The following is a 13,780-nucleotide window of genomic DNA, read 5'->3' on the forward strand; positions in this document are numbered from 1 at the left end:
CCATCTTTCTTATAATGGTGAAAATAAAACCATTTAGGCCTCTACTAGTGATTTAAATGCTTTCAGCAAGCTTCTTAACTTACCAATTTCCCCAGGAAGAAAATGGGATAAAAGGCTAGCTCGAAGACTGAAACACAAGGATTCTCAGTAAAACACTATGAAAACCTTGAAGATCATCCTACATAGGTTATTACAATCTGGAGAGAGTGTATTTTCTTTCTGGAATTCACCCCACATAGCTAATAATATCTACACAGTTATACATTTTTCAACTTTCTTGAAAATAATACACTGGAACGTATGTAAACTGAATGGAGTGAAAAGAATATACATTCTTCCACATCTGCACAAATTTTCAAGTAGTTTCATATTAAATTGAGCATTTAACTTAGATTTGACCCATATAAATATTCTCCACAGAATACCAGCATACACCAGCAAACTCTACCATTGTAAAGGAGGTTTTCCAGACCAAAACTGGCAAGTGCCTTTCTAACAGATGTCTCATTATTTTCTAGTAGCATTGAAAAACTTCAAACAGTGTAATTGCTACAATTGTTTATGCTTGTAGTACTAGACCATTCTAAGTTTCTTACAGGTTTTACTCCTTAAAAGCTCACCTAACAGTAGGTTCCTGTAGCCAAATGTTACGCAACTTAGACTAATGTGTGTATATGGGCTATATAGAGATGTTAGAAGGAACTGAACAACTTTGACAAACTGAATCCTTTCAACAAGTTTTCTCGAGTCTTTTTATTTTGGTCAAGCAGTCATACATATAACCTTAAAGAAGAAAACAAAATAAAAACATGTAAGTACTAACAAAGAACCAATGTAGACTTACTTCATAGAAGCTTAAGGCCATAGTATATCTGACAGGAACTTCAGGATCATGACAAAGGCAGAAGAATATAGAATATAGTTCTAAATGGAAATTCTTTGGGTCCACAAAAACAATCATGGCCTGTGGAAAGATAAATTCACTGCATAATTAAAGGGCCACACTGTCAGATCAAAACATTAAGCTACAATCAGAAAGACACTTAGGAGGTAACAGGTTGTGATTTTAAAGAGGAAGTATAGCATTTTTGATGGCTGTGTCAAAACACAGGCACCAGACAAACTCTGAAGTTGAGAACTAAACTGGATTTACAGATCTTCCAGACATGCTTCAGGCTTTTTTTCTCAAGACATAGACTAAATCCACAAGATATAAAACTTTAGTTCTATAAATATTGTTAACATTTCCATACACTAGTGGAAGGTGCAATTGGAGACTTCAGAAACAACAAACATTTTAGCAAGCAGCCAAGCAAGCATCTGAATTTCAAAATAGTTTTTTGTGTACATACCTTTGTTTTGCTCAAATAAACCAACAGATGTCTACCTACATAAAAGGTGCTTGTCTTTAAAAGGCCGAATAAAAATAGCTGTCTACTGGCTTGTTAGAAACATATTTTCTTTTACTATAAATACAGAATGTCAAAACACAAAGTAAATTTACAGAAACATGAGTGGTACTCTTAAAGACCTCACTTTAACTTGAAAAGACTTTCTGTATTCAGGCAGGAATATGACTGAAATATTAATCTAACCATTCAGATTCAATCTTTAACTCCCTAGAATGCCATGACACACAGCAAATGTGAAAACCTAGTTATGACAGTTTGAAACTGGGGACTTCTGTTTCACAGACATTTTCTGAAAGCATTTGAGCTAAGTGTTTGGAGAAAATGTATAAGAGCGAGACCAGTAACCTCTCAGAACAACAACACTTGCTCAGTCAAAACTTGTCAATAATTTTCTGAGGCTCTGTAAAAGGAATCTTTCCTGGACTCTTTCGGACAATCTCTACTTTGAGCCATTAACTTGAACTTTCCAGGAAAGATCTAGAGTCTAGCTAAAAATGTACATTTTGAAAATAACTTCTCTATCACTCATGCAGTCCCTATTTAGTAACCTATATGCACAACACAAATTATTTAACCTTAAATTAATGTCACTTACGGGAAAATTGTAAGCACAGTTCTTCCTGACCAAAATATACTTCTTTTCTTGTTCCAGAGTTTGAACTTGTAGTTGATTATCATTGTGTCCGTTTTCTTGCTGTAAACCCAGTGTGGAAAGCTTCTTATAAAATTCAAAAAACCGTAAGTGTTGTTCAGGAGTAAAAATGCCTCAAATAAAAAAAAAAAAATTACTTTCCTCATTACAAATGTTATTAATAACATCCCAAAACAAATCTTATTTACAAATCTATCAAATACATAAATTTTTATTCCTCTTCCCCTCACCTTACGTCTACCAGAGTATCACCACTACATATTATACAGAAAAAGTGATTACAGAAAAAAAGACAGCTAACTATAACAGTGAATCTTAATTTCTGTTTACGTAATTCTGCACTACTCAGGACTTTATGGAACTCAGTCACATGAACAACACATGCCTGCAGGAAGTTGAAAATTTAGGACATTTTGCTACAGATAATAGAGGTATAAAAGCAGAAAGCTCCAAACAAACTGGAATACAAATAGAAAAATTACTTCAAAAGTTACACATAATTTTATTAGTACATTAGTTATAAGAGAAGAACTGAGGAAAGTCTCAGTACAACTGACTGTGACAATGACTGAAGCTTTAAGTAGAGAAGGAATAGGTCAGTGGAACATGAGAGGTTTTCAAAATGTGCAGGATCAGATGTGCTTCATTCCACTATTCAAAAGTATTTGAAGTACTAACTACTGAAATCTTAAATAAGTGAGACATCAGAATGCACAATGGCTGAAGTGGTACTGATATTTAATCACTGGAAAGGGGAAGGACAAGCCCTATAATTACAGATCAGTCAGATTACTTTCCAAGTTTTTAAAAAATTGCAACAAAAAAAAACCCAAAACAACAAAACATCTACTTGTAAATACTGAAAAGAGGAAAATGAGTAGCAGCCAACATGGCAAAAACAAAACTTGTCAAAATAATTCCATTTCCTTTTATGACTAGATAAAAGGATCTGTGAATACAAAGAGGCAGCAAAGGTCATTTTTTTCACAAGCAATATTAGGAATCTGTAAAGAGAGACGGAAATCTATAGAGATGCTGCAAAACTGTTTGGAAAAACAGTTAATAGAAAGTTACCTGTGGTTCACTGACAAGAACTGGCAACTGTATAAAGAAAAATCTATCCTTGCTCTGCTACTATTCAGTATTTTCATTGGGTTTCTTGGATGTTTGCTTAAAAACTGATCCAGTATTCTGGTAACACCTATGAGGGAGACTGACTGTTCTTCAAAAGGTAGAGTTTAAAATGATCTTCAGACACTGGGCATACGGTCTTAAAAATTTAGACTATTATTCCAGCAGGACAGAGACAAGGTACCATGCTTAGGCGGATCCACATCAGATGCACAAGGCCAGGAAAGAGAAAGACTAGCTAGATCCCAGACATATCAGTTTTTCACACTCAAAACCAAAAAGCAATATGGCTTGCAAGACACATGAAGCAAGCCTTTCACTGTGTTCAGTTCTCCTAAGGCATAATACTTCAAGAAAAACATGAACTTGGCAGACAGAGACCAAAGGGGAAGAGTGACCAGTAATTAAAGTCCTTCAACCTAGAGAAAAGAAGACAGGAAAGACACAATAAAAACAGGATGGACTGTCCTAGCTCTGTGTTTCTGTAAGTAAGTTTGACACTGTGGAACAGCCGTTTTGAGTTATTTGTAGTGAAGCAACAGTCACTTTGATAGTCTCTAGCATATCAGAAAGGATCATTATAAAGATACGCAAGAAAGATCAAAGGGTTTAATAGTCTAGGGTAAAATCATAATGTAAAACAGAAAACTGTAATTCTGTGCTGCCCCTCTGCAGGTAAGCTCTGTGCAGAGGGTATGTGGTGTGCAAAATTACCAAGGAAAGATCTGCTATGATCAAGTGAAAACCACAGAAATTACAGGTAAAGATTTGGCCTCAGCTGAATCTAAGAATCCACAAGCCATTAGGTCTTCTTTTTCCCCTGAAGTTCCGTAAGGGCCACACTCTCTACTGTGCCTCAAAAAGGTTATCAGTCACAGAAGTGACTATACATTTAACATCATACCGTGTTTTCGGATGTGTCTAGCTTCAAAAATTCAGCCATCCAACTCAAGCTCCAGAATATCCACAAAGAGATCAAAATAATCAGTCAAACCAATAAACACAAACCACTGCGTTTCCATCTCTGACCCTGTATGAACATACCTGCACAAAAACCTAAACAATACAGATATGCATACTCAAAGATGAAGTTTACAAAATTCAGTATTTATGCAATAGATGATTTCGGATTTTTATAACTATAATTTTATTTGAAATATTCAAATCTGGATATTTGACAAGGGCTTCCAATTCTCCAATCTTTCCTTATTTTTAAGATTTAAAAAAAAATATATATTAAATAATGAAATCATACCATATAATCCATTACACAGTTTCCCTAAATGGAAAGATAAAGAAACTAGGATAGTTTCATCTGCTTTGAAGGATTTTTCACAGAACGATTTCACTAAAGGAAGCACAGTTTGACTTCTGTCATCTGAAAAAAAAAAAGAAAAAAAAAATTTATGTTAGACATTTGTTGACACCTGAAAAAAGAGCAGAGAGTGGACTTCCATAATAAGTTATGAAAAATCTCATTTAGTATTTCAGGAGTATTTTCGGCAGACACACACTGGAGGTAGAAAACAAGAGGTGAAGACAATGATGAACATACTACTATAATGCAAGACCTAAATTTTAATACTTACTTGTTTTATTCTGTTGTTTGTTTAAATTTTAGGGAAAAGGTGTCACTCAGTAAAGGATGAGACAGGGAATAAATGAACAGTCATTAACTTCTCCATTCACCAAGAATACAGGGAGTTGAAACTATACTGCAATACTCCTACAATAAGATTTCCTACAATAGCAGGAATACAGGGAGATCAAGACCAAATATGACAGTAAAATAAAAATCTGGATACATCTGAAGTAAATTTTTTCTATCTACTGAGAAGAGGAGGTTGAAAATCTTTTGGTAAATAATAAATTCAGAGAGAAACAAATTAATTAAAGATGGAGGAAAGAAATTAAGTAATTTAGAAATTAACGTAAAATCCAAGTGATCTGTGTCCTTATGAAATGAACAGGCAAATATTTAAAGAAATTTATGTTTTGACTTGTTTTAAATAAAACCTTTGTATTTGTGTACAAAAACATATTAAAAGTTTTAAAGGGCTTAGCATTTTTTTTCATGCAAATATCAACACTGAAATTCAGCACATAATTACGGCTGAACAAAATATTTAGGTTGACCTAAAGAAATACTTCGATATTGTGGGAAAGAAACTCTAGGATATAATCTTAGGTCATCTACCTCCAGAATGTTCATTTTCTAGTTCAGGCACACAAAAAAAAAACCTGCACAAAAATAAATTCTAGGAACACATTCATTACAAGCCTGTAAATAAATAATCCCTGATTGCTTTCTCAAAGGTTTTTTCAATGGCTAAAAGCCGCAGTTACCGCAGTTGGGGAATGCACAAGGAGGAGTGAAGACTGAGAGGTGCAAAGAGATAACTTGATAGCATCAGTGAAAAGGCTCAGTAATTTAAAAATTAACCTACTATCATACTATTAACAGCAACCGCTAAAACTTCATTTATTGTATTCTCCCCAAAACTATCTTATTTCTTTATGTACTTCTCCATATGGTTTATATGCAATCATGTTTTTCTAGTAGTCCATCACCAAGTTCCTGTACAGTAAATATTTTTTCCTCATTTATATATCTGGAAGGAGTAATAGAGTCAGTAAGATGGGAGTGGGAAATGTGGTGCAAAAGACAGTTAGTAATGAAGATAAACAACTGAAGAATTTGGAAAACTACAGTATAACAAGGCAAAGTGGCAAATAATGAGCAGTGATCGACAATATAAAATATTTTTTCATATACACTATAACAATGACCTGTTATGTACTTTGCTGCTTTGTACATTTCCAGTTGTAAAAAAACCCCAGCAGAAAACACAGCTGAAACTGAGCCAGAAAAGCTGCCTGCCATTGTCTTCTACTTCCCCCTGAAAAAATCTGGACAGAGCGGTTGAGTTGATTGGAGGACAAAGAACAGTGGTTATACAGAATGCTCCTACACTGGAGCAGTCACAATACATCTCCCTAAAGTTTATCCCAATCAATGCTGATCTCAACTTATGATGGGAACCTGAGAACCATGCATGTAGGTAACCCACCACTATGCCAAAAGAACTGGATACAACAAAGTATTTCTCCTTCCTCACATGAAGATACAGACACTCACCCCCAGACCTGGAGAAGCATGAAGTAAGCATGTTGATCACAGGAAAGATACAGAGCACTGAGAAAAATACAAGCATTTACATTTCCTATTTCAATAAAAAATAAAAAATCTTCATAAGATACAGTCACTACCTCATTGCAAAGAAGAAAGCTTTCAGTACCACATAGCCACAAGTTTAAAGCGATTTAAATAGTAGCTGCTGACACTTAGTACCTCTTAAACTGATCAGTTGTGCACACTGCAGTTTATGGGACATAAGGAAATATTTTCTGTTCCAAAATTTATAAATGTATTTTATGTATAGCACTAGATGTTAAAACCTGCAAGATTTACTGATGCACACACAAATATCATATCATTGCCCCAGTATGGGTTCTTCAGCTCAGAAGGCAGGCTGCAGTTCATAATTAGATTTAGCTTTGCTTCAGTTAAGAGGCAAAAACTAGTTAACAGCAAACTAGTTAACTCCAAGCAATGGTATTTGTTGAGGTAACATTTTGTATTGCGTATTGATACCATTAACTAACAACCCAATATTCCTATCAATTATACAGTAATTTTACTTATTCGATGTACTTATATTACAGTAGAAACTTGGAATAAGATAATGGATTTCATGGACAACTGGATCACCTTCCTTAAAACTTACTACGTATAAAGCACTGCAAGACATGAAATAAATGAAGGATGAAACAATAAACAAAATAAAATGAGAAATACCTGAAAAATGCAAACACAACATTTAAATACATTTGTAAGATGCATTAAAGCATTAAGAACTGGGCTAGTAAGCCTGAATTAAATTCTTACCTGCATCAAACATATCAAGCAGATTCACTAAGGTCTCAAAAGCTGCAAGGCGTACACTGCTGCCCTCATCTCTTGCCAGTTCTACCAACTCAGGAAGCACAACAGTTTTTGTTAGTTCTGCCCTGCAAAGTGAGGCAAGCAGTCAAGAGAAAACTTACACGGAAACTATTGCTACAGCCAAACAGAATTCTACCTTGAAATAATAAATTAGGTATTTTGGGGGCAGTCAAGAATGAAAAATTGACAAAGTTGTAAAGAAAGAAAAATTAAATAAAATCCTCCAGGCAATCTCAGAACCTTTTTGTTTGTCAACCAAAGAAACACGCAAATTTTAAATGCAAAACTTCATCACTAAAAAAGCATTCAAATTAGCTCAAAACAAGTCAGAGAAAATGCAGTCTGGAAAAAAAAAAAATCAAAGGAATGCAGCTACTTCACTCATTGAAAAAATATTCTGATCAAATAGGTGGAAACTGCTCAATATGATCATCCAAAGCCAAAAAATATTAAATACCATGCTGGATTGAAGTGTCTGGAAATCTCACACTTCAAGGATGAGCCTTCTTTACAGAGGGTAAGCAACTACTGCTCAGAGAAAACATGGTTTCCAAACTAGTGCAAACACTAGCTCTTAGGTTTGTTTTAAAGTAGTAAGGAAAGGGTTCTGCTTGTCTGGTTTTGCCTTGGTAATTACTAGGGCTGCTGCTGTGTGGGATGGTCCTGTCAACCTGAATCTATACACTGGCAGCAGATTATTGTCTTGTAAACTCTGATTTAGAAATCAGAGTTTAATGAGAGAGGTGACTAAGGAGGAGTGAAATACTCCTGGCACAGAAACATTTACACAGTAAGGTGACTGGCGTATTAAATTCAAAAGAGATTTGATCCTTGGAACAAAAGTATAGCTGCTGTAGAAGCTACTAATCAGCAAAATTCCCCATATCCCAGCTATAGCCAGCTCTTGATTGCTTTAAGAGATTAGAAAGATCTCTTTTGCAGCCCTGCTAGTACTCGGAAGACATATCCAGTATTTCCATCTTTTCCCCATGGAAATGCAGATGGTATCTCAAATAAGACACCAAAAAAATCTCATGGGATTGCACAATAACAAAAACAAGAAAAGAAGAAGGAAGGTGATTGAGACAGAGAAGAACATATGGCCCAGGAAGGTGAGAGAAGGGTACAACTACATCCTTTTTTTCACACCCAGAAATTGAGCTGTGGGAGGAAATGAGGACAGACATGACAACAAATGGGGAGGAGGGAATAAATGCTTTGCAAATGTGTTTCAGGAATTTCTGTTTTGGTGGCATCAAAAATCTTCAAGCCAATATGACAGTTAGAACTATTCTTCCCTTCATATCTTGGTAGTTGTGGGGAAAAAAAGCTCACTCCCTGAAGATAAACAGAACCCTTTCTTTCACTCACCTTTAATCTCCCATTAAACAAAAGCAAACTTTAAGATATATAAAGATACATGTATTCAGTAAAAAGAAATGTAAGCTCAAATTATTCAGTAATTCAATTTTGTAAAATGAATGTTAAATTTCTAGTTTCACAGATCATCATTTTTGACAAATACTACCTTTAATTTCTACTATCACAAGTTCTTTTAAATTCAAGTCATTCAGTATGGAAAATGTTAAAATGATTTACCGTGTTAACCTATGCTTTGTTATAAAATAAGCACAAAACCAAATGAGTAACTTAATTATTGAGTAATACTGTGATTTCAAGTTATTCACATCCTCTGAACTTTTTCAGGGCAAAGACCTTGCAGAAGAGATGCCTACAGCACATATAAAAAATTATTTTGCACACAATAAAGACAAGTTTATCTAGGAATCTAGAAATTTCTATCCTGCATGAGCTTGCAAACCAAAGTTTAAGTATATGGCTGTAATGTTTAGTTCCTGGCATGAATATTCATTCCCTATATCTGAGTAAGCTAAAACACTGTCTGATCATACACTTTCGCAGTATTCCATGGCTGAGAGGTAAATCACATTGCTTCAAGAATTTCTGGTGGTTTGGGTTTACTTGGTTTGGTTTGTTGTTTGTTTTTTGTTTGTTTGTTTTCTTGTTGGGTTTTTTTTAAATAACTCAGAATTTAAATCACAACATAATTCTCCATTAAAAAAATAATTAAAAAATCACTCCACAGCCACAGGAAAGCACCTTTTCCATAAACACCAGTACCAACATGCTAAAGTGCATATTTACTGTATCTTTCAAATTACATTTCAGTTTCAGCCTCATCCTTGTATTTGCCATAAATTCACATTTTAAAAAGCTAGAGGGACTCTTAAGATCTAATCTGTTCTTACTGTGTAACACAGGACAGGGAACCTGGCTTGATCATTTCTTTAAGTCTGTAAGAGAAGTTACTGCTTTTTTTCTTTCTGACAGTAACAGGTGGAGACATGGAATTTGAATGTACTTGTTCACTCAAAGACTTCTCAAAGCTACCCACACAGGAGTAGCTAACATGTACTATTTATTAAAAGTTCCACATTATCTATTCCTGTATGTGCAATATTGAAATTCTTCCATCTTAGAGTAAAAGTTGATACTGAACTGAAATTCACTTACTAAAGACATTTAGCATTTTTTTCACAAGTAACTGCACAGTAATTATTAGAAACTACTAATACTTCCCATAATCTCCTTCCATTTTTAAGTAAACACAGTGACATCAATGGATAATTGAGATGATTTCAAGAAGTGTAGATGAACTCATTATTTACAAAAAGAAAAAAAAAAGCTGTTTGTATAGTTCAGCAATTTTACTATCACAGAGAAACAAAAATTTGAAAATGGAAAAGAGCCAAGCACCGACCACTAATTCCTAAGAACACATCTGTACACTCCAAATTCATTATTGAGTTCACATGAATTAAATTAGAAATCTTAAAAAAGACTTTTTAGTTTACCATTAAATATTTTAGAGAAAGATTTTGCATTTAGAAGTTGTTATGCAAATTAATACTCACCCTATTCCTTGAGCTATATGTTCCAGTTGCCGACATATGCAAGTTCTAACTTCATATTCCGCATCCTGGCACAGTGATTTTACCAATGGAAGAATGTCCCTTTTAATACTAAAAATGTGAATATTTTTTATTAATTTACAGGACAAGAATATATAAATTCCAATCTGTAGTAATCAAATTTGACCTATATATTATTTCTAAAGAAAATTATATGGACATCAGACATTTCTATAAAGAAACAGTCATTGTAATTTGCTCATATTCGATCTTTTTAAAAAAAAAACCTACAAAAATAGTAGGTAGGCTTAGAGGTGCTGTTCTTATTTAATAACCATCTTCAGTACAATCTCTGAACAGCCACTGCAAGAATGCAAACTATTATATAAATGGAAGTGCAAATCCCAATTAGTATCTAATACCTCGTCTTTGGCATACATGTATTAACAAGGATGTATTTGGGGAAAAAAAAAATAGAAAAAGAGTTTAAGATTAAAAGCTTCAGTGCTGCAGTGCCTTTATGGAGAAGTAGACCCAAGTATTCAATGCAGATACAAAATAACTATTTTGAATTTATTTAAGCAAGAACACATACTAAAAATTGGCAGAATCAGCCATTGTGTTTCCTTTCACTGCCCAAGATGCTTTCATGAGTATTCATAAAACATCTCTATCCAAACCCTTATGTTTTTGCAAAATCCAATCGAAATATGAAGAGACATACAAGAAATTTTCAAGCCAGCTTGCTCGGCCTCCCCTCATTTCAGTAAAAATGAATTTACTTCTTACAACAAAATTTGGCCTCGAGTTTTAAAAACTGTACAAGGTCTTGGGAATCTGGCTTTGTGAGAATTTTCTGAAATAGGGACTGCTTCCAAAAAAAGACTTGTTTTTAACTGGCTGTTGAAACAGAGGCTAGAAAAACTGATGTTTTATTCCAAGCTTGGGATTTTTTCAATACTCTAAAAAATAACTTGGGAGTCATGTGAAATACAAAAGAAAAGTTTTTACTTGTAGCATACATTTTAAGAAGAAAAATTATGCCATTCTGAAGAGGAACATGAAGATACACTTATAGATTTTATACCTTGCCTACTTCAGTGATCAAGTATGTCTCCTGGGACTATACCAAGCAAGACCCCTCCTGCTAGGGGAACAACAGTGCATCATTAATCTTACTCCACCAGTGACATTCCAAACATGTGGATCCTGCTACCTTTTCAGGCCTCTGAACTGCATGCGCTCAGACCACTTTACCAGAGAATCACTACGTCCCAGAAAATTCTCAGCTGTCTCCTTAACATGTAGGTTGTGTACAGAAATGGTGCTGTTATCTGTTCACTGAAATAGAGGGTTTCCTGCTTCTAACAGCAAGGAATCATATTAAAGAAACCCAGCAAAAGAAGGTATGATTATTTGAACTTATAATGGCTAACACTATTAAAATTTCTCATAAGATTCCAAGTAATATGAAAGTCACTTGATTTTCATAAGAATGTACCATCAATTAAATAAAAGCAATTCTGTCAGAATCCTACCAACTTTGAAGATAAAGGTTTGAAGGCTTTGGTAATATTATCAAAAAATACTACTTTATCATGCTTATTAACTTTTGTATGTAGACAGCTTCTTTTTGGCTGCTTCCAGTTCTTTTTATTGAAGAAAAAAAAATCATAATTTAAAGACATATATTCCTAAATGTCTTATAATATGGTCCTGTTGATCACCTTTTTTGTTATGCTGAATTTTTGCATTTTAAGGCAAATCAAAATCATTATTAGAGAGGAAATCCTCAGCTACATGTAATTTCTGTGCATTTAGTAGCCCTCAGTGGTTTTCTTTTGTAATTCAAAATCACATGTGGCCAACTACCTGGATAGAAAAAATGTCTGGTGAAATGGCCCCACTATCATAAGGCTGGATAAACTGTCCAAGGACTGTACCATACCAACTACTTTGGGCAGATTTACTTTCATCATTGCTTCCCTCTTCTGCACCGCTGTTGAAACCCACAGACACTGAATCTAAGAACTGGGTATTATCAGATAAAAAAAACAGATCCTGATACGTCTCGATATAATTAGGGATAGAAATTAAAAAAAAAAAAAAAAGGATCTACATGTTAAATTTGGTTATACAAATAAAAAGCAACAGGATTCTTTTCTTTATGACAAAAAAGTCTAAGGTGATGTTGTCTGCCCCTGTAAATTTCAGAGAAATTAACTCTTTGGCTTATTTCCCAGTAAGAAAAACAATATAGAAGAATGGCATGAAAGTGAACCCATTTGAATCTCTGGAAGAACATAAAAACTGAAATTATAACTGAAAAACATCACCAAGTCTGAATAAGCTAGTGACATAGTGAACTTTTTTTTTTTTATCAGTAATTAATATCCAGATAAAGGGGTCTGTAAAAAGAAGGCATTTCATTTTTGCAGTAAAGTCTACTTTTCTTGTAGCAATTTTTTGCCCACTAACCAAGAAATACTGGTAGATACTGTGGAATTGAAATATGTGTACAATCTACTTACATATGAGCTTCAAATTTGTTAGCTAATTTTCCCATGATTTTACAACTAACTAAGCGGGACTGAAGTGTTTGAGAAAGCTGTGCTTTGGAAACAAGTGGATTCAGGATCTATATGAAAGAAAAAAGAAGAAATATGAACAGAATAAATGTGAGCAGTAAATAATGTATTCCTCTTTTAAAAAAAAATCATCTAGAAAAACATATCCCAGCTGTCATCTACCCCTTTCATGGAATTAATCAGCACTAACAGTAATGATGTCTATGTACTATGTCTTAATAGCCTATCGGAAACCCATATTCAATATTCAGTGCTAATTATAGCATATTAAACCCAAAATCTTGGCCCAAATAGTGTTTTATGATTCACATCACAGACACAGTTTTACATCTGTCTACTTGTGTCTTTATTTTGAATCTATGTTGTATATGAATATTTATAGTTTTTAGCTGATAATTTTCACAAAAGTTGGTAAACATATTCCTACACAAGAAAAAAAGAAAATACGCACCGAAAGGTAAAGGAAGCCTCTCTGAGGTTCTTTCTGTAAGTTTTCCCAGGAAACACCTCCTTTGATGTAAAATTTTGAGGCAATGATCCCTCTCAATTATGCATACTTTGGGGATTTGTAGGGAAGAGGTTTCCTTTCCATACAGATGTAGAAAAAAATGCATCTTTATGGAAGCTCTGCCATCAATTGTTGGATCACCTCTATGGTGCCAGAAACAAACTAAGAAAGGCCTTTAGATATATTATTTTTTTGTGCAGAAATAATCACAGAAAACCAGGTGCCAAGCTAAGAGGAACATTACAGAAATGTATCTCGTTGTCTGCCACAGTTCCTCATTCAGTCTCTTCTGCAGAGCTTCAAAAAAGAATAATATACAGGGCAGGAAAGTCCACCAATATTCTAAAATACCAGCTGAAATTTTTAGGTGAGAGAATCTGACCACTGTAAGGATAAATAGATCACTCAAACTAGAATTAGTACATAAAATACTCTTCTACCTATAATATTGCATAAAGAAACATGCCATTAGTTATCTAAAAACGGTATATTACTTATTTGGTCTTTGAACTATGACAGCAAATGCACCATATCTAGCAATACTAACTTC

General features: G+C 34.1%; 1 protein-coding gene across 12 annotated transcripts in view; it reads right to left on the minus strand.

Moving 5' to 3' along the window:
* PPP4R4 (protein phosphatase 4 regulatory subunit 4) overlaps positions 1 to 13,780 on the minus strand; it is an 82,280-nt gene that overhangs the window by 37,409 nt on the left and 31,091 nt on the right. For 9 of the 12 annotated variants that reach the window (XR_009726472.1, XR_009726471.1, XM_061359858.1 and 6 more), the window contains 6 exons: positions 12,666 to 12,772; positions 10,138 to 10,245; positions 7,145 to 7,266; positions 4,451 to 4,573; positions 2,008 to 2,177; positions 845 to 964 (listed from right to left, as the gene is read on the minus strand). Coding sequence is in view for 10 of the 12 variants with exons in the window: in XM_061359858.1 (XP_061215842.1) it covers positions 845 to 964; positions 2,008 to 2,177; positions 4,451 to 4,573; positions 7,145 to 7,266; positions 10,138 to 10,245; positions 12,666 to 12,772 (750 nt within the window). In the remaining 2 variants the exon portion in view is untranslated. The remainder of the gene's footprint in view (positions 1 to 844; positions 965 to 2,007; positions 2,178 to 4,450; positions 4,574 to 7,144; positions 7,267 to 10,137; positions 10,246 to 12,665; positions 12,773 to 13,780) is intronic. The other 3 variants (XM_061359862.1, XM_061359860.1, XM_061359861.1) reach the window with 2 other exon arrangements.

The sequence above is a fragment of the Neopsephotus bourkii genome, unplaced genomic scaffold (genome assembly GCF_033783945.1).
Source record: "Neopsephotus bourkii isolate Nb327-2 ecotype Australia unplaced genomic scaffold, CSIRO-AGI_Nbou_v1 NB_998, whole genome shotgun sequence".
NCBI classification, from domain to species: Eukaryota; Metazoa; Chordata; class Aves; order Psittaciformes; family Psittacidae; genus Neopsephotus; species Neopsephotus bourkii.